The sequence below is a fragment of the Mobula birostris genome, chromosome 16 (assembly GCF_030028105.1).
Source record: "Mobula birostris isolate sMobBir1 chromosome 16, sMobBir1.hap1, whole genome shotgun sequence".
Lineage (NCBI taxonomy): Eukaryota > Metazoa > Chordata > Chondrichthyes > Myliobatiformes > Myliobatidae > Mobula > Mobula birostris.
Genome location: NC_092385.1, coordinates 43,796,605 through 43,818,870, shown reverse-complemented (window position 1 = coordinate 43,818,870; position 22,266 = coordinate 43,796,605). Strand labels below are relative to the sequence as shown.

The 22,266-nt window shown below is 41.9% G+C and overlaps 1 protein-coding gene across 7 annotated transcripts in view; it reads left to right on the top strand.

The window, feature by feature from the left end:
* The window catches only part of chl1b (cell adhesion molecule L1-like b), a 986,835-nt gene that overhangs the window by 548,668 nt on the left and 415,901 nt on the right, over positions 1-22,266 (top strand). For all 7 annotated transcript variants that reach the window (XM_072280601.1, XM_072280605.1, XM_072280603.1 and 4 more), the window contains 2 exons: positions 9,850-10,015; positions 12,197-12,321. In XM_072280601.1, coding sequence (XP_072136702.1) covers positions 9,850-10,015; positions 12,197-12,321 — 291 coding nt within the window. The remainder of the gene's footprint in view (positions 1-9,849; positions 10,016-12,196; positions 12,322-22,266) is intronic.

Here is a 22,266-nt window from a genome sequence, read left to right as displayed (position 1 = left end):
TAGAGAAGGAACAAGGAATCAGATGGCTTTCTCCTGCTTCAGCTGCTCATGTTCAAATATTTCATCAGACTGTAGAGTAATTAGGCAATGTAACAACGAACTTCAAGTTGGGCATTGAAGTCCATTTACATGTTGAATGTACGTTCCACCTCTAACATCCTCTCACACAAACACTCCAACCTCCCCTCTCCCATCAATAATCTTTAATATCCTTCAATAAATTAGGAGGGAGCATGGTACAGGCAGGATTCTGTGGTTGTGGATAGAGTTCAGGGTGGGTCAAATGCACCAAAATATGGAGCAATGTGGAAAATAAAGCAAGAGAGGTTCAAAAGTTCAAAGTAAATTTATTGTTATAAATTTATTAAATGTACATATATGTCACCAGGTACTACCCTGAGATTCATTTTCTTGTGGTTATTCACAGTAAATACAAAAAAAAAAATCAATGAAAAAATGAGCGCAAACAAGACGGACAAACAATCTGCAAAAGACAACAAACTGTGTAATACAAAAAGAAACAAAAATGAAAATAATAACATTTATTAAATAAGCAATAAGCATTGAGAACATGAGATGAAGGGTACTTGAAAGTAAGCCCATACGTTGTGGGAACAGTATAGTGTTGGTGTGAGTGAAGTTGTATGACGTTATCCCCTCTGGTTCAAGAGCCTGATGTTTGAGGGGTTATAACTGTTCCTGAACCTAGTGTTGTGGATCCTGAGGCTCCTGTACCTTCCTGATGGCAGCAGTGAGAAGAGAACATGGCCTAGACAGTGGGGGGTCCTTAATGATGGATGGTACTTTCCTGCGACGGCATTACTTGTAGATGTGCTCAAAGGTGGAATGGCTTTTCTGTGATGGATTGAGCTACATATAATACTTTTTATAGGATCTTCCATTCAAGGGCATTGGGGTTTCCATATCAGACTGTGATGCAACCAGTCAATATAACCTCCACCACACATCTATAAACGTTTGTCAGTTTTCAGTGACATGTCAATCTTTGCAAACTTATAAGAAAATAGAGGCACTTTTGTCTCTTTGCTGTAATGGCACTTACATGCTGGACCTAGGGGAGATCCTCCGATATGATAACACCAAGGACAGCAGAGTTGCTGACCCTCTTCACCCCTGATCCCCTGATAAGGACTGGCTCATGAACTTCCAGTTTCTTTGTCCTGTAGTCAATAATCAGTTCTTTGGAAGAATCACTCAGTTCACTGAGGCTGCAAGGGCTTTTGGGAAAACGGTCAATCTGAAGAAAATAATGACCCCCCCCCCCCATCAGAAGCACCCTCGTGGTGTTTCCAACCCACCTCAGATCACCATTGATTACCACCCTCTCACTACGTTTGAGCAGTTCACTTAACTGGGCAGTATCATCTCCAATGATGCTGCGGTAGTAAGGGACATTGACAATCAACTCACCGGAGCCAGCAGTGCCTTTGGGCGCCTCAATAAATGTCTGTGGAAGAAACACCAGCTGCATCTGTCCACAAAAATTCAGGTGTACAGTGCTGCCGTTATTACAACACTGCTGTGCAGTTCTGAAGCCTGGGTCTAGTAGCGCAAGCTCGAGCACTTCAATCAGCGCTACCTCCACTTCATCATGTGTATCAGCTGGCAGCATCGTGTCTCCACGACGAGGTGCTGGAGAAGGCTTAACTTTCAAACACTGAAGCAGCTCCACTGGTCAGACCACATGTTCTCACATGGACAACTCCTGGTTATCAAAAGCAGTATTCTACAGAGAACTCTCTCAGGGCAAGGGAGATCCTGGTGCCCTGTGCAAGAGGTACAAGACCAATTTAAGCAAATATCTAGGTCAAAAATTGGCAGCTGTTGGCTTGTGGCAGTCGCTTCTGAGGACTTTACTTCCTTCCTGATCTTCACAAGTGAAGATCTAGCCATCATCATCAGAAGAATCAGAAAAGCATAAACTTATTACGAAGCACTCTCATATAGACTGGAGGTGAAAAAAGAGGTGTCATAATTGTCACATGATTATGTGACACTTTATCTCAAAATCTTTCAGAATATGCAAAATGATCTCCTTTTCAATAAAGTGACTTGTAAATTTCTTGAACAACCATTCTTTGCCAGCCAATTCAAGGCTTATTGTGACTGATCTCTAGTTGGCTAGTTCAATAGTTCCATTTTTTTAAATCAGTGAATGTATACAACATATACCCTGAAATTCTTGTTTTTCGTAGACATCCATGAAAGCAGAAGAATGCCCCAAAGAATGAATGACAGTAAAAATGTTAGAACTACAAAGCCCCCTACTCCCCCACCCACACAGAAGCAGCTGCAAAACAATGACCCATCCTTTCCCCCCACTTAATTCAGCAAAAATCTTCAGCACCCTCCACCCATCAAGCATGCAGTAGCAAAGCCCCCAAGAAAGACCATGATTAGCAGTATAGCAAAATCTAATCATTCACCTGACAATTCGACATACCACAGGTTCTCTCTCCCCCAATAAAGGGACAGAGAGGTGTCACACAGTTGGAGGGGAGACTAACAGGACAAACAAAAACACTTGTTGATTTACAATTTTAAAGTCTGTCATATCACTTATTTTTTCAAGTTCTCCGACTCGAAAACTGGCAACAAACTCTTCCCGACCAATGAGAAAGAGAGACAGAGAGAGTTAGTGGTTCACTGAGTACAGAGCCCTCTGACAGCTGATCCGCTGCTGCTGATATTCTGTTTTCTCTTGCAATGCTTCAGTCGGTGGCAGAAGCATAGAAATGGCTCATCTCCAGGGCAACAAAGCCTCAGAAGCCTGAAGGTGCACTCGTTTCTGAGGCCGCATCCTTGGGATATTGAAAAATGAGTGGTCGATGAGCCCCAGGAGCGGTTCCCATTGCCGCAAAGAACTGAAATTTGAGCGTAGCTCTAGGTCGGGATCTTTGACAGAACCCCATCTACCTTGAAAGGAAAAAAAAAGAAAGACATTAAAGGTAGAAATTACAAACAAGAGAAAATCTGCAAATGCTGGAAATCCAAGCAAAGCACACAAAATGCTGGAGGAACTCAGCAGGCCAGGCAGCTTCTATGCGAAAAAGTACAGTTGACATTTTGGCCTGGGACTCTTCAGCAGGACTGGAGAGAAAAAGATGAGTAAATTTAAAAGATGGGGGAGGGAAGAGAGAAGGACAAGGTGATAGGTGGGGGGGGGGTGGTGAGCGATGAAATAAATAACTGGGAAGTTGATTGGTGAAAGAGCTGCAGGGCTAGAGAAGGGGCAGTCTGATAAATGAAGATAGTAGGCCATGGAAGAAATAAAAGGGGTGAAGAGCACCAAAGAGAGGCAATGGGTAGCAAGGAGATATCGGGAGAGGCATTCCCATAAGTTTGAGAAATCGATGTTCATTCCATCAGGTTGGAGGCTACCCAGACAGAATATAAGGTGTTGTTCCTCCAACCTGAGTGTGGCCTCATTACGACAGTAGAGGAGGCCATGTATTGAGATATCCAAATGGGATTGGGAATTGGAATTAAAGTGGGTGGATACTGGGAGATCCCACTTCTTCTGGTGAATGGAGCATAGGTGCTCGGCGAATCGGTCTCCCAGTCTACGTCAGGTCTCACCGATATACAGGATGCCACACCGGGAGCAACAGGCACAATATATCACCCCAACAGAGTCACACGTGAAGTGTTGCCTGACCCGGAAGGACTGTTTGGGACCCTGAATGGTGGTGAGGGAGGAGATGTTGGGGCAGGTGTAATGCCTGTTCCACTTGCAAATATAAGTGCCAGGAGGGAAATCAGTGGAGAGGGATGAATGGACAAGGGGGTCACTTAGGGAGCGATCCCTGCGGAAAGCAGAAACTGGGGGGGAAGGAAAGATGTACTTGGTGGTGGGATACTATTGAAGATGGCAGAAGTTCTGAAGCATTAGGTGCTGGATGCGGAGGCAGGTGGGGTGGAAGGTGATGACAAGAGGAACCCTATCCATGGCTGGCAGGAGGATGGGTAAGAGCAGATGTGAGTGAAAAGGAAGAGATGTGGTTGAGGGCAGTGTTGATGGTGGAGGAAGGGAAGCCTCTTTCTTTGAAAAAGGAGGACATCTTCTTCACTCTAGATTGAAAAGCTTCATCCTGAGAGCAGATGCAGGACTTGAGAGAATGGGTTGGCATTTTTAGAAATTAAGCTGTTTCTGCAGATGAGCTCCAAGAAGTCGCTGTCTAGCGCCATCACAGCTCTGTGCTAATGTATATGCCTGTGCTAATTTGTAATGGAAAGGCAAAAGTGCCTGTACTTGACATTAGCCACAGGACAAGAAAGAATGAAACTGATTTCATTATACCAGGGAAGCTACATATAGTTCAGGTGCCCTAATATGATAAATGCAACTAATCTCTTTTGAGGGGATGCAGAAGCAAGCTCAAGAGGTCTTTACAGATTTGTGGAAACATCAAAGACTTTCGGATTGCTATCTCTCCGTAGTTTTCAAGATTATTACAGTGATTAAGACACTTTCAAGTTGGGAACAAGCATTAGGAGCAAGTTCAAAAGCATTATCAGGAACACAAGGCTGAACATTGCCTTCGTAAGGCAATACATCTGGGGAACAGGATGCTAGAGTTGGCACTCAAATAGTTCTCAGAGAACAATGGAAGGAAAGATCACAGAGAGGGGCTGGGACTGATCTATCCATAATTTGGACAAATTGGGTTTAATGGCCTTATCCTGCCAGTAAACAATAACTGATATCCTTCAGTTATTTGGTTTCTTCTTGCTGGTTTTCTTGCCTCATGTGTTGCCTTTGAATTGCTGATTACTTGCTGTGGTACAATGCTACAGGAGCTGTCTGATAATGAGATGATTAGCATGCTTGCATGCATGCATTTTTTGAACAAGTTCTTACAATGAACAGATGTTACATTGTGTTACAATACAATTACATTGAAAAAGGTCGTAAAAAATTATTCTTTTGACCCACTAGCACAGCTTGCTGCTGCATTGCGTTTTTTTAATTCTAAAACTTAGTTTTGTGTATAAGTGAGTAATGTAAAATTATGTTTCCTTCACATGCCAAAGTGCGGATAGGATACAGAGCTGATTTTGATACATACTGGATATAGCATTATCTGGGTATGTTTGTTTTGAAAGTGGCTTTTCTCAAGCAGTCAATTTCAAAAGGTTTTGCCTGTCTGCTTCTGACCTGTGTTCTTTGTATTGGTTTCCACCTATTTGATTGGCAGGGACCCCGGGCGAAAAAACAGAATCCAGCAGCTCTGATACTCATGTCCATTCATAATGGATGGCACTGGGGATGCATTTTTTAGCAACTGGGCTTCGTCAGTACTTATGAACATAACAATATATATATTTTTGTCAGAACTGTAAGGCACGAGAGGTTTTACCATCCCGGAGACAGCTCTATTCTTTTATATTCTATGTATAAAATAGCATTCAATTAGATGAATCCATTGCAGCATGTCAGCAGTACAGTTCTTGAAGAATTTAAGTGGAGTTGGAAAGCAGTACTGTGGGCAGGATGGTGTTTATAGATCATTGGCCTGGTGGAGATACTTACCAACATTCCCCCTAATGATAAATTAATCTGCAGCACTGCGTGGAAGCATATACAGTACTGTATGCAAAAGTCTTGGACATATAAATATAAGTAGATATATATAGATCTAGGGTGCCGAAGCCTTTTGCACAAAACTATATTTGTCAATGTGGAGCTGGGAGTGAGTTTGTAAATCTGGTGGGAGTAAAAGGATGTTGGGAATCATGAAGGTGGAGCACCACGGGAGATGTTTCAGATGGGTGGCAAAGAAGGAATGCCAAGGACGTGGGTGCAGACACGCCCAGCCCTGAGACACCAGATGAGGTCATTAGATTCCAAAAAATTAGTCTGTTGATCATTACAGGATGTCTCTACGTTACCTTTCGCTCTCTTGCCCTCTCTCGTTCCTGTTTTTCAATCATAATTCTCCTCTCTCTGCCCCCTTCCCACTCTCAGTCCACAAAAGAGACCCATATTAGAATCAGGTTTATCATCACTCATATACATAAGAAAATTCGTTGTTTTTTTGCGGCAGCAGTACAATACATAAAATTACTGCAGTACTGTGCAAAATTCTTAGGCACCCTTGCTACATGAAAGTATACAAACATTTGAGAGAGAGTATGTTTGTGTGTGTGCAAACACAACCTTTGAGCTAACTGATTCATTGGATATGTTGGTTTCCCATTTCAGTGCATTTCATTTGGACATATCTCTGCTGAATCAATCAATATTTAGTGCTGTGGGCAGTGACAGTTTTATATTCAGTAAATAATCATTATTATTTGTATTTCAAATGTCCATTTGTCCATAATACGTCCATTTAAAAAATAATATACCTCTTCTTTCAAGAGAATGCATCACAGATCACCAGGTAGAACACAGAATCAGCAGGCTTTCTCTGTGAGTGGGCTTTGCAACTCAGCCAGAAAACTTGATCAACTGGACGTGTGTTTATTAGGTGTTCTCCAGAATAGTGCAGTGAATTCTATTGACAAATTGGGGTAAATAACCGGCAATTGAATCTTGGGTGCTTCAGGGTATTAGTGGGGTGAGACTTGCATTGGTCATTTTTCATTTGCTTTTATCTCAATTACTAGATCAACTAAAACTACATGTTGTGGACTTCCAGTTCAAAGTAGAGACTTCATTAAGTCGTCATGTTTGGTAAAAGACACTTCCCAACAATCTGCTCAAAACAAATCACCTAGCTCACAGTGTGATACGATATAGTTAGTGAAACTAAGTTTTGCCATATGTGCGTATTAATGCAACCTGTGAGTTAACAACAATTCATTGATCTGTTACTTTTTCATTTAATGACATTCCATTCGGTCAAGTCTTTGTTAAACCAGTCAATATTTAGTGCTATTGACAGCTGAAAGTTTTGCATTCGGCTTATAATAAATCATTATTTTTATATAATGTTTCATTATTTTTACTATTGTACTTTCTAATTTAGATCCTGCTGAGATCCAGCTTCCCTCTTTATGCCAATATGCATTGAACCTTCCTTGACTTCTCCTCTGTCTATAAATTGTCAAATTGCTTGCTGACACTGAGCACTGAATGAACAGAAATGTTGTCATAAATGGGAGTGACCAGAACTGTTGCTTACAGTTCCAACTCCAAACTGTTTCTGAGATGTCAGCTCATTCTCTCCCAGGCAACCGTTTGAATCTGAACCATAAAGTTTGCAAACTGTGTATTATATTTGATCCCAAAATGATTATGTCATCACTAAACATTCCACTTCCACCTCAACTCGTTCACAGCAGGAAACCACAAAAGCTTTGTTAATCTTTCAGTTTACTATTCTGTTCTTTCCTGATCAGCTTTCCTTAGTTTACAGCTGATGAACACAACAACAAACAACTCTTTCCTGCCCATGTCACAGTCTCAGTCCAATTCACCTATTGACTGGGGTTCTCTGACCTACACTGGGTACTATTAAGCAATGCAATTAATTTATATTTCTGACTGTTGCTTTCAGATTCTGCTGTGGCCTAATCCATTCAAATCTCCAATCTTTTCCAAGCTAATAATCAGAATCAGGTTTATTATCACCAGCATAGACAATAGACAATAGGTGCAGGAGTAGGCCATTCGGCCCTTTGAGCCAGCACCACCATTCACTGTGATCATGGCTGATCATCCACAATCAGTATCCAGTTCCTGCCTTATCCCCATAACCTTTGATTCCACAATCTTTAAGAGCTCTCTCCATCTCTTTCATGAAAACATCCAGAGACTTGGCCTCCACTGCCTTCTGGGACAGAGCATTCCACATATTCACCACTCTCTGGATGAAAAAGTTTTTCCTCAACTCCATTCTAAATGGCCTACCCCTTATTCTTAAACTGTGGCCTCTGGTTCTGGACTCACCCATCAGCGGGAACATGCTTCCTGCCTCCAGCGTGTCCAATCCCTTAATAACCTTATATGTTTCAATCAGATCCCCTTTCATCCTTCTAAATTCCAGTGTATACAAGCCCAGTCACTTCAATCTTTCAACATATGACAGTCCCGCCATCCCGGGAATTAACCTCGTGAGCCTATGCTGCACTCCATCAATAGCAAGAATGTCCTTCCTCAAATTTGGAGACCAAAACTTCACACAGTACTCCAGGTGTGGTCTCACCAGGGCCGTGTACAGCTGCAGAAGAACCTCTTTGCTCTTATACTCAATTCCCCTTGTTATGAAGGTCAACATGCCATTAGCTTTCTTCACTGCCTGCTGTACCTGCATGCTTGCTTTCAGTGACTGATGTACAAGAACACCTAGATCTCGTCGTACTTCCCCTTTTCCTAACTTGACTCGATTTAGATAATAATCTGCCTTCCTGTTCTTACCACCAAAGCGGATAACCTCACATTTATCCACATTAAACTGCATCTGCCATGCATCCGCCTACTCACCCAGCCTGTCCAAGTCACCCTGCATTCTCATAACATCTTCCTCACATTTCACACTGCCACCCAGCTTTGTGTCATCTGCAAATTTGCTAATGTTACTTTTAATCCCTTCATCTAAATCATTAATGTATATTGTAAACAGCTGCGGTCCCAGCACGTGACGTGAAATTTGTTAACAGCAGCAGCGGTTCAATGAAATACATAATCAAGCAGAGAAAATAATAATAATAATGAATAAAATAAAAATAATAATATATAAACAGGTATATCAATTATGTATATTGAAAAGATTTTTAAAATACGTGCAAAAACAGAAATACTGTATGTTAAAAAAGTCAGGTAGTGTCCAAAGATTCAATGTCCATTTAGGAATCAGATGACAGAGGGGAAGAAGCTGTTCCTGAATCGCTGAGTGTGTGCCTTCAGGCTTCTGTACCTCCTTCCTGATGGTAACAGTGAGAAAAGGGCATGCCCTGGGTGCTGGAGGTCCTTAATAATGGACGCTGCCTTTCTGAGACACCGCTACCTGACGTTGTGCTGGGTACTTTGTAGGCTAGTGCCCAAGATGGAGCTGACTAGATTTACAGCCTTATGCAGCTTCTTTTGGTCTTAGCTGCACTCTTTCAAAATCAGCCTCTAGACTTTTCCCAAATTTAGTTTCTCTGTTGTTGGGGAATGTGCCAGCAGTTTTCAGGACCTTAAACATTGAAATTCCTATTCAAAGCATCTCCAGCTCACTAACTCTCTCTCCACCTTTAAGATACCTTATAGTCTGCTTCACCATCAAAGCTTTTGGTCACTAAGATTTCACTCTGACAGAGTGTACTGGGACATTATGCTGAGTAAAAGACTGTCATGCTTCAGATCCTTAACACAAATCAAGAACTAATGTTGAGTTAGATTTTGACACAATGTTCTGCCATGAAGATGATTGTAAGGGTCTAAGTATGTTTCTGCCTTAAATGTTGCAACATTTGACATTAAGAAAAACACATTATTCAAGCTACAGGTGCCTTCTCATTAAAGAACTAAGTAACTTTTCTTGGCTACAGGTGAAGATCTTTTTACGTATGCCTACTGAATTGCAGTGTGCAGCCTATCCTGCTTTTTGTTTTTATATTCTTTTGTGAATGTCATAACCATACTAAGTTCTTTGTTTACTGTTTTGTAACTTTAAACAACAGTTTAAAAATTTGTTAAGAAAGATTTAGGAAGCTGCTTCTTCAGGCACAGAATTCATGGAACAACCAATGACATTAATTGTAGCCATGCGTTAATCAAAATGTCCTAATGCTGTCACGTACAATGTTAATACGTTTTAAATGATTCTGCTCAGTTTTGCATATTAATATCATGAAAACTGTGCTCACTGCATTTTTGGTCCTCTATCTTTCTTTCAGTTGCAACAGAAATAGTGGTTCCCCCAGATGATTTAATGATACAGAAGGATGCAACTGCACAGTTTAAATGTCATGCTGAATACGATTTGGCTTTCGAAAATGACTTTGAGTTATCATGGAAAAAGGATGGATTTGAAATTTACAGTGACCAAACAGAGAATGACAGGTAATATTTTGTAGAATGGACAAGTACACTTCTATTTCAGACACCATTATAGCTAATATCAATTTATTCCCAACAGCATCAGATAAAGTAAATGGTGCCAAATCAATAGGTATTTCTTCATTAGGTCAATTGGCTGTAGATATACTGATTGTGTTTCATGATCTAATCTGAGGGATGGATATTAAGATTTTGTTTTGTGTGCAAACATTTCCTCTATGTTGGATATATGCATACAGTTTAATTACTGAAAATACTTTTTACATATTCCAGCAAATTTTTTTAGCCTAATTTTAGAAAAAAAAATTAGAAATAATTTTTATTTAATAAAAGCAGTGGTTCACCTGCAAGTTTTTTTTTGTGAATACTTTCAATATTAGCTTTAAGAATTGACCTATGAATAAATTAATTCTGACTCGTACAGTACCTTTTCCTTGAAGGTGCATCTGGACATTTTTAAATGCTCCCTTATTGCATCGTCACTTTTCCTGCTTATACTTACCCAGCAGTACAGCTCACAGGCTATTGGTTGAATCAGAATCAAGTTTACTATCACTAATGTAGGTCATGAATTTTGTTGTTTATGTGGCAACAGTACAGTATGAAACATAAAATTACATAAGTTAAAATAAGTAACTTATAATAATTTACAATATAAAAATAAATAGTAGGGAAGAGGATTAGTGATGTCATGTTTATGGATTTATGGACTGTTTGGAAATATGATACTGGAGGGAAAGAGGCTATTCATAAAACACTGAGTGTACATCTTCAAGCTAGTTAGTATTGTTGTATTGAGAAAAGGGCATGCCCCTGATGGGGAGGGTCCTTAATGAGGGACGTTACCTTCTTGAGGCATCAACTTTTGAGGTTAACGATGGTGGGGAGGGTTGTAACCGTGGTGAAGTGGCTGTGTCTACAAACCTCTTTTGATCTTGCGCATTAGAACCTCCATACCATGCAGCCAGTTAGAATGCTGTCCACAGTACACCTGAAGAAATTTGCTCGAGCCTTTGATGACATACGTATCTCCTCAAACACTTAATGAAGTACAACTGCTGGCATGCTTCATTAATGATAGCATCAATATGTTGTGCCCATGATAGACCCTCTAAGATGTTGATGCCCAGAAACTTGAAGCTGCTCACACTTTCCACTGCTAACCCTCGATAAGGACTGGTGTGTGTGTGTGTTCACCTGACTTCCCCTTTCTGAAGTCCACAATCAGTCATTTGGTCTTGCTGATGTTGACTCCAAAGTTGTTGTTTCCAAACCACTCAACCAGCTGAACTTCCTTCTTCCTGTACAGTATACCTTTTTGTTACCATCTGAGGTTCTACCAACAACAGTGGTGTCAATCTTGATTGTCATTTGATCTGTGCCGTGCCCCACAGTCATGAATGTAAAGAGAGTAGAGCAGTGGGCTAAGCATGTTTCCTTGAGGTGCACCCGTGTTGATTTTGAAAACATGCTGGAAAGTTTTAACAAGACAATGCAGAGAGAAACAGAGAGAATGCCTTGGGTTAGGGGCACTTCATCAGAACTGGAAAAGTGATAAGTGGAGAGAGGGGAGACGTGGAGAAAACAGAGAGCATGTCTGTGGTAAACTGCAGCCCCATGTCACCAAGACAGCTACTACTTTAAAAATAAGCATTCGGAGCAAAATGATATGCAAATAAATTGAAATATAACAAATTGAAGAAAAAATGGACCCATGACTGGCAGGAAGAAAAGAAAAGTGGAGATACCTACAATTGTTAAAGTCAATATTAAGTACTGAGGCTCGTAACTATGAAGATGAGATGCGGTCCTTTGAGATTACGTGGGGTATTGTTGAGGAATGTAGGAGACCAAGACTAGAGAGGTCTTGATTAAAATTAGCTGTGGAGGTTGCTCCACTGCAATTCAATGATAGCTCTTGTTATCCTGGTCTGCATCTTGCCAGAATGGTGTAATTTTGATCTGGAACTTAGCTGTAATGAAAATAAACCCGATACTCCCTACAGTTCAAATGTCAGGATCTTATGATTTAGTACAAGTGGACTGAGAATAATTTATATGTTGTAAATTATGCTATTAAACATGCATCCATGTAGCTATTGGTAGAATATTTTCTAATATAAAAAAGTATGAAAATCAACTCTACTATTAACAATAGAGGATTTGTAATTTGTTCCCTTCTAGAATACTAATGGATGGTGATATTCTTCAAATTAATGATGTAAGTGAAGACGATGAGGGGACTTACACTTGCGTTGCAAGGACATCGCTGGATGTTGATATGGCAGATGCAAAGCTTTTCATCCTTGGTAAGTATCACTGAAGAAACAGCTTTGGCTGCATTCAGTGTATTTGTTAGCTGCACTGATAATGAATTATGTGTTAGCTAGGTCTGATTGTCCTCGATATTGAATAGTGCAGTCTTCCATGCATGTTGATTTGTCAGTTCTGATTATTCTGAAATCATTTGAATTGCTGTGTATCGATAGTAATTTCACATCAGCAAGTCCAGTGATACTTTACAAGGGACTAAAACAAGGAGCATTTTTATATCAAACTGAATTATGTTCATTTCTCAAAGTTGTAAAGGTAACATCATTGATCTGCAGTCATTTAATCTGTTGCTTATGCTAACACCCTTGCACTGTTTCATAATATTTGCTCGTTTGTAAAAACAGCCAACATTTGCTTCATTTTTTTGACAATTGTTAGTATCACGTTGGTATCTTTACAACACAATGTTTCTTCGGCACGGTAGTGAGATATTGAAGTGCCTTCAAAAGGAAGTTCAGTTCAGCCTAAATCTTAACAAATCTCTTCAATAATACTGGTCTGCTGGAGCAGGATTTACACTTTGTCACCTGCCAGCAGTTGGTTATCTACTGCTGACAAAGGTGAGGGGCAGATCAAAAACCATCTACTTTTTGAGGAATCTGGTACTAGAAACAGATTAAAACAGCTGGTTGCGAGGTCATGTGAAAATGAAAACACGGTTTACACTAGGAATTTCATAACAGGGAATATGAACAGACTAGTGTAGGGTTGATTGTGCTCAGCAGGAATAATCTATATTTTTGAAAGGCATAGTCATTCCTGAGAAAAAATGAAAAATACTGTGGATGCCGGAAATCTGAAATAAAAACAGAAAATTCCGGAGATGCTCAGCAGCTCCGTTAGAATCTGTGAAGCAGGAGGCAGAGTTAACCTTGCAGAAAAATTTAACCTTTAGGCACCACAGTAGCAGAGTGGTTAACTTGATGCTGTTACGGCTTGGGCTGTCGTAGTTCGGAGCTTAATTCCAGCATCATCTGTAAGGAGTCTGTACATGCTGTCTGTGGAATGTGTGGGTTTTCTCCAGGTGCTCCGGTTTCCTCCTACAGTCCAAAGACATTCCAGATAGGTTAATTGCTCATTGTAATTGGTCCTGTGATTAGGTAAGAGTTAAAGCAGGGTTGTTAATGGTTGCTAGAGTGCCATGGCCCAAAGGGCTGGAAAGCCTATTCTATGCTGTGTCACTAAATAAATAAATAAATTGTAGATCAATACTTTATTGGTCCCAAGGGAAATTACCATGTCACAGTAGCATTACAAATGCACAGTTACACAAATTATTAGAAGAGTAAGAATAAATAAAAAAAAATAAGTTACCTTACCAAGAAGATGTACAAGACTTGCAAGTCAAATATTACGAGATTTCCGAGATTTCCAAGATTTCCAAATTCACACTGATAAGGTGGTAGTGCAAGGTTTACTGTAATATTATACAGTAATGGGTGCACATTCACACCATCCAGATAAGAAGTGACGGTAGTATTGCGCAGAGTGTCTGCGGTACTGTACCAGGGTGTGGTAAACAGATCTAAACAGAGCTTAAACAGAACTCTGATTGACAGAGGTGAATAGTAGTCTAGCAGGAAGGGGTCATCACTTCCCTGCCTATAGGTTTACTCATTATGACTTCATTTAGTGCTCGTTGGAGCAGCACTGTTGCCTTAGTCTATTCGCTGCTCCTCTGTTTAGCCAAGGTGGCATGGAGAGGTTGAGAAACCCTGTCCAGAATTGCCAGGATTTTCCATAGGGTCCCTTGTTCTACCACAGCCTCCAGTATGTCCAGTTCGACTCGTATAACAGAGCCAGCCTCTGATCAGTTTATTGAGCCTGTTGGATCACCTGTGTTGATGCCATTGGCCAGCAGACCACCACGGAGAAGATTGTACTGGTGACAACAGACTGGTAGAACATGTAAAGGAGAGGCCTGCATTCTCCAAAGGACCTCAATTTCCTCAGGAAGTAGAGGCAATTTTGGCCCTTGTACACAGCCTCTGTGTTGGTGGGGCTATTTCTTCATCTCTCAGATCTTCCGCCTGTTGATATTCTGCTACTCCCCAGCCAGGCTGACAAGTGGTCTGTCTTCCAAGGAGGACAACACATGCAACGATCCCCAGTCCTAAAAGAGAGAGTGGAGTTTGGGACTGGCTTTGCATGATGTATTTGAGTGATGCACCTGACATAGTTGATTTGAAACTTGCAGTGATGGTGATGATTGAAGGATGACTGAGCCTGTGAGTGTTGGGGGTGAGGTTGATTGATAGACACCATTACTAGCTATTGAATGTATAGAGAAGTGACTGGAAATCATCATATGGAAACTTCAATGTGAAGGTGCATTCACTAATTCTGTTATCTCCTGTAAGTTCATTGAACATGTTATGGTATTACATCCAGATCCTCAACCCTTATGTGCTGGCCTTGACTGCTGCAACTATCTGTCCCACTGACTTTCTCCGGAGGCCATTCCAACCACCTGTGAAGAGGGCACAATTCTCTACTAGTGCGGGTCACAAAATCACAAGCTTGTTGTCTCACCTGTTGAATTGTTGTTTTTTCAGGCCAAAATGCCCCTGGCAACAGCTAATACTACAGCCGCAGTACAATCTCCATTTCATGGGTGCAACCTAACTTTGAATGGTACTTGCCATTCATAATATCGTTGTCCAGCCACTCAACTGTATTATTACTGCAGGCTGAGTGCAGCTATCTTGTAAATTAGCTTGGTAGCACAGTGTCTGAAGCTGTGAACACCGGTAAAATACACATAAAGATCCCCATGCATGTTTCAAAGGCAATATGGTATCAATGCCAGTGAGCTGAATATACCTGCGAGCTCAGTCTTGTTTCTGTCAATATCCTGTTTGATCCAGATATTCACTGGCTATTAAGAAAACATACTTACTACCATACTAGCATAAACTCTGCTATGCCTACAGTAATTCTATAACTTTTCATTCCTTACGGTTAATGATAGTTTTCTACCCCACTTGCATCAGCAAAATATTATTGTCACATACAGTGCAGAGAGTTTAAAAAGGAAGGTTGCTACCAACAGCTTTCTTTTGGATCGGGACTACAGAGCATTGTGGAGCTGAATTCTGAAGGAAGGCAGTTTTTTAAAAAACTTCTTCAAGTGCAAGAAGGACGAGACTGCGCAGGCGCGTGATGTAACAGGACAGTGCAGAGAGTTTAAAAAGGAGATCACCCTATACAGCGGGCAGCTGTCGGAGCAGGCAGCAGAGTGAGCGGTAGCAGAGTGTAGGGCTTTGGCTTCAATGGGCTTCGGCGGTAAACGGGAAGAGGCGAGAGCGAAGCACCAATTTTTTTTCTCCCCTCCCCCCCGCCTTTCGCGAATTGGCCCGGACAGACTGGAACATCAGTGCTCTCACAGCTAACGGTATGAGCTAACGGTTTAAAAAGTTTGTCTGTTTGGCGAGGTAAGTGGGTGAGTAGACTTATTTTTCCTATTTCATTCCTGTAGAATTAGATAGCATGCCTGCAGGGTTAGTGCTTTATTCAGGGTGTCAGATGTGGGAATCCTGGGAGACCTCCAGCCTCCCTGATGGCCACATCTGCGCCAGGTGCACCGAGATGCAGCTCCTCAGAGACCGTGTTAGGGATCTGGAGCTGCAGCTTGATGACCTACTACTTATCAGGGAAAGTGAAGAGGTGATAGACAGGAGCTACAGGGGTCAGAAAACTGGGTCACTGTCAAGAGAGGGAAGGGAAATGCCTGGATAGTGGAGAGCACACCTGTGGCTGTCCCCCTCAGCAACAAATATCTTGTTCTGGATGCTGTTGAGGGGGATGACCTGACAGGGGACGCCCACGGTGACTGGGTCTCTAGCACTGAGCCTGGCGCTGTTGTGCAGGAAAGAAGGAGGGAGAAGAGGAATGTGGAAGTCATAGGCGATTCCGTAGTCAGGGGAACGGACAGGAGATTCTGTGAGCCTGATAGAGATACCCGCATGGTGTGTTGCCTCCCAGGTGCTAGGGTACGGGATGTCGCAGATCGGGTCCAGAATATTCTGAAGGGGAAGGGTGAGCAGCTAGTTGTCTTGGTACATGTTGGTACCAATGACATAGATAGGACAAAGGAGGAGGTCCTGAAGAGAGATTTCTGGGAGTTAGGAAGGAAGCTGAGAAGCAGGACCTCCAGGGTAGTAATCTCGGGATTGCTACCTGTGCCACATGCTAGCGAGGGCAAGAATACTCGGATCAGGCAGATGAATGCGTGGCTGAGAGACTGGTGCAGGGGGCAGGGCTTCAGATTCTTGGATAATTGGGATCTCTTCTGGGGGAAGTATGACCTGTTCAAAAAGGACAGGTTACACCTGAACCCGAAGGGGACCAATATCCTGGCGGGACAGTTTAATAGAGATGTTAGGGAGGATTTAAACTAATTTGGCAGGGGGTTGGGAACTGGAATGACAGAGCAGAGGAAGAGGAAAATAGAAGTAAATCTAAGATAGTGAGCAGTAAAGATGTCAGGATAGACAGGCAGGTGATAGGGCAAATTTGTAGCCATTGGGATGAGTTGCAGTGCAATAAAGTTGCAGTGAAATCAAAGTGAAAAGTACCGAATACTGGTCTTTATGTGTTGTACTTAAATGCACGCAGCGTAAGGAATAATTTGGATGATCTTGTCGTACAGCTACAGATTGGCAGGTATGATATTGTGGCCATCACTGAGACGTGGCTAAAGGATGCATGTCTTGGAGCTGAACGTCCAAGGATGCACGGTGTATTGGAAGGATAGGAAGGTAGGCAGAGGGGGAGGCGTGGCTTTATTGGTAAGAAATGATATTAAATCATTAGAAAGAGGTGATATAGGATCAGAAGATGCAGAATCTTTATGGGTTGAGCTAAGAAATCGCAGGGGTAAAAGGACCCTGATGGCAGTTATATACAGGCCTCCAAACAGCTGCAGTGATGTTGACTACAAATTACAACGGGAAGTAGAAAAGGCTTGTCAGAAGGGCAGCGTTATGATAATTGTGGCGGATTTTAACATGCGAGTGGATTGGGAAAAACAGGTCGGCACTGGATCTCAAGAGAGAGAATTTGTAGAATGTCTGCGAGATGGCTTTTTAGAACAAGCTTGTTGTTGAGCCCACTAGGGGATCGGCTGTACTGGATTGGGTATTGTGTAATGAACCGGAGGTGATTAGAGAGATTGAGGTGAAGGGACCCATAGGAGGCAGTGATCATAACATGATTGAGTTCACTGTGAAATTTGAAAAAGAGAAGCCGAAATCTGATGTGTCAGTATTTCAGTGGAGTAAAGGAAATTACAGTGGCATGAGAGAGGAACTGGCCAAAGTTGACTGGAAAGAGACACTGGCGGGAAAGACAGTAGAGCAGCAGTGGCTGGAGTTTATGCGAGAAGTGAGGAAGGTGCAAGACAGGTATATTCAAAAAAAGAAGAAATTTTCGAATGGAAAAAGGATGCAACCGTGGTTGACAAGAGAAGTCAAAGCCAAAGTTAAAGCAAAGGAGAGGGTATACAAGGAAGCAAAAATTAGTGGGAAGACAGAGGATTGGGAAGTTTTTAAAAGCTCACAAAAGGAAACTAAGAAGGTCATTAAGAGGGAAAAGATTAACAATGAAACTATCAGTCCTATATCTACTCTCACCTGTCTTTTACTCTTTATAAGCTTTTTCAAGTATATAAAGAGTAAAAGACAGGTGAGAGTAGATATAGGACCGATAGAAAATGATGCTGGAGAAATTGTAATGGGAGATAAAGAGATGGTGGAGGAACTGAATGAGTACTTTGCATCAGTCTTCGCTGAGGAAGACATCAGCAGTATACCGGACACTCAAGGGTGGCAGAGAAGAGAAGTGTGCGCAGTCACAATTACAACAGAGAAAGTACTCAGGAAGCTGAATATTCTACGGGTAGATAAATCCCCGGGGCCAGATGGAATGCACCCTCGTGTTCTGAAGGAAGTAGCTGTGGAGATTGCGGAGGCATTAGCGATGATCTTTCAAAAGTCGATAGATTCTGGCATGGTTCCGGAGGACTGGAAGATTGCAAATGTCACTCCGCTATTTAAGAAGGAGGCAAGGAAGCAAAAAGAAAATTATAGACCTGTTAGCTTGACAATGGTGGTTGGGAAGTTGTTGGAGTCGATTGTCATGGATGAGGTTACAGAGTACCTGGAGGCATATGACAAGATAGGCAGAACTCAGCATGGATTCCTTAAAGGAAAATCCTGCCTGACAAACCTATTACAATTTTTTGAGGAAATTACCAGTAGGCTAGACAAGGGAGATGCAGTGGATGTTGTATATTTGGATTTTCAGAAGGCCTTTGACAAGGTGCCACACATGAGGCTACTTAACAAGAAAAGAGCCCATGGAATTATGGGAAAGTTACATACATATTTAGGGTGTTAGCTGATTGGCAGGAAACAGAGAGTAGGAATAAAGGGATCCTATTCTGGTGGGCTGCCGGTTACCGGTGGTGTTCCACGGGGGTCCGCGTTGGGGCCGCTTCTTTTTACATTGTACATCAATGATTTGGATTATGGAATAGATGGCTTTGTGGCTAGGTTTGCTGACGATACGAAGATAGGTGGAGGGGCTGGTAGTGCTGAGGAAACGAAGAGTTTGCAGAGAGACTTGGATAGATTGGAAGAATGGGCAAAGAAGTGGCAAATGAAATACAATGTTGGAAAGTGTATGGTTATGCACTTTGGCAGAAGAAATAAATGGGCAGACTATTATTTAAATAGGGAAAGAGTTCAAAGTTCTGAGATGCAACGGGACTTGGGAGTCCTTGTACAGGATACCCTTAAGGTTAACCTCCTGGTTGTGTCAGTAGTGAAGGAGGCGAATGCAATGTTGGCATTTATTTCTAGAGGAATAGAGTATAGGAGCAGGGATATGATGTTGAGGCTCTGTAAGGCGCTGGTGAGACCTCACTTGGAGTACTGTGGGCAGCTTTGGTCTCCTTATTTAAGAAACGATGTGCTGATGTTGGAGAGGGTACAGAGAAGATTCACAAGAATGATTCCGGGAATGAGAGGATTAACATATGAGGAACATTTGTCCGCTCTTGGACTGTATTCCTTGGAGTTTAGAAGAATGGACAGAGTGGCAAAGTTGTTTCCCATGTTGGGGGAGTCTAGTACAAGAGGGCATGACTTAAGGATTGAAGGGCGCCCATTCAGAACAGAAATGTGAAGAAATTTTTTTCGTTAGAGGGTGGTGAATCTAGGGAATTTGTTGCCATGGGCAGCAGTGGAGGCCAAGTCATTGGGTGTATTTAAGGCAGAGATTGATAGGTATCTGAGAAGCCAGGGCATCAAAGGTTACGGTGAGAAGGCGGGGGAGTGGGACTAAGTGGGAGAATGGATCAGCTCATGATAAAATGGTGGAGCAGACCCGATAGGCCGAAAGGCCGACTTCTCCTTTGTCTTATGGTCTTATATTCTGACTCAACTTGCCTACAAACACAGTTACAATATGAATGAGACTGCCTGGTAAAACTTACCAGTGCTAAGCAGCAACTGCAAGTATTAGCGGTGAAGACTGCAAAGAGCACATATTAACAACTTTCATCAGCAGCAGGAATGAAACAGATGAGTTTTTAAAAATAGGTTTTTTTGGCTTTAAGGTATGCAAAATGTCTCTTTTTAACATCAGCAATTTGCTTGCATAAATTAAACTTGAATGATGTGCAACATTGCAACTTAAGTGTATTATGCACCTATCTGAGGTCACTGAGGTATCTATGCAGATCTCATGCTCAGCATGTCCTTGATCATCTGAATTAAGGTTGTGAGATGTTGAAGATTTTGGGGACAAGTTAGAGAGAGAGCTTAGGAGGAAAGAGAAATTAAGGCAGAGGGAAAGCTGAAAGAGGATGGAGTAGTAGCCTAAGAGCTGTAGGTTGATGGAAATCATTTGTTGAAATAGTTATTGGTAGAGGAATCAAGCAGTAGACAAACAGAGCAGTGGGAGAGGAAGGGTAAGTAGTCTGTCGGAGCAGAGGTTGTGGTTTGAATGCAGCAAAAGTTATTAAGTTCAGTTGTCTAATATATGTAGCATAACATCTGCAAGATGTCTTGAAGCACTTTTCATGCAATTAATTATTTTGTGAAGTGCTGTCACTGTTGCTCTGTCCACAGATGTATACAGCAGGGAGGAAAGCATATCCTAATTCAAAGGCAAAAATATTTCACATTGAGCGAAATTGACACAATGAAGTGCAGACTGGGGAATCAGTCCTGGAATCTGCCTGGCTGACATGATTAACTTATTCACTGAATAAATATGCTGAGCCTTCAGGGGACTTAACACTGGTGTAATTTTTCCTGTGTTTTATATTGGCTCTCACTGTGGTGTAGATTTTTTTTTGGCTCTCAAGAAAATGCCTGGGAACTATTAGCATATTGTCCTAGTTTAGTTCTTTTTTCATTATTTAAAGTGCTCCAGTATTGACTGCAGGTTACTCCATCCTCCAAAGACCATGCCTATATAGCAGAAAAGTTGGACAACGTATAGACATAGACCGACATCCCACCTCTCCCAGAAGTTCCGGGATTCTCCCGCATATTGATAGCGGCTCCCTGACACCCGCAAATTATATGCAATATCTCGGAAATCGATTTTTTTGAGAGCGAGTGAGCGAAAGGGAGAGAGAGAGTGACAGAGAGTGCATCCGGATTGGTCCCTCTTTGTGCTAGGTAGACCTATGAGTTTTCTCTGTGGGCAGGCTTTACAGTCGGCCTCTCTCTCTATTTCATTGTCCATCAGTTCAGTTTAGTGTCCTGCAGTGCCATGGCAAAGTGTTCCAAAAAAAGAAAATATAAAACGTACTTCACCCCAGACTACACTAAAGTGTACCCCAGCCTAAAAGGGGTCAAAAATAATGACAGTGTTGCTCGCTGCACTGTTTGCAACAGTGACATTTTTATTGCCCATGGTGCGTTAAATGACTGTAAAAGACATGTTGAGGTGAGTCCTGGATTACGTCTCAACTAACCTAATTAGCTGAGTTAGTTCACGTACTGGCAAAAGTTCACATATGCCAACCAGCCGTGTCTCAACTAACTCAACAATGTGAGCATGTGTGCCACATTAAGATGGAATTCAGAAGTCAGCTGTCTCACAAAACATTTGTGAATCTGATGTCTTGCAAAATTAACAAATTCATTTACACAGACTGCTGTGAGGTTGAGACTTCCGGTTGAGACCTCCCTGAATGAGGTTCAGAACTCCCTGAAATGAGTTTTTGCAGGGTGGGATGTCTGCGTAGAGCAAAGAACAACCTATTGGAGGAAGGACAGGAACTTAACAGGTCAAACAGCATCTGTGGAAGCAAATTGATACCGGTCTCCCCCCCACCCCCTCCAGTTGCCAATGCCCGACATGGGTACGGCCTCTATATATGAATCAGAGATGGGCAGGATGGATCAGCTAGCTGTGGCAGAGCTACAGGCTCTTCTGTCGTGTGGGACCTGGGTTTGCCGCCACATTTTTGACTTACTATCTGACTGGGTTATAAAAAAATCACAGGAACAGATACCTGTTGTACCTGAGAATGATTGTAGATGACTTTACAGCTTGAGACCTTGCATAGAGACTATCCCTTTGCCTTCCAAGATGCTGCTCCATCTGCTGAGATGCTCCAGCAATTTGCTTTTGATCCACTTTCCAGCATCTGCAGCTTGATGGTTAGTATCAATGGTGTGCACCAATAATCAGATGGGCCTACACAAATGACACACAAAAATACAAAAATACACAAGAATTTTGCTTCACAGGGCTGCCCGTACTGAATGTAATACCTGAATGAATGAATCCTTGTTCCAGTTGTGTAACTGGCTTGCTACACCTTTATCATTCCTCCTGATTGATACGTAATTTAAAGAACTCAATCCTTACATTAAGTACATTCCCCTACGAGGTTC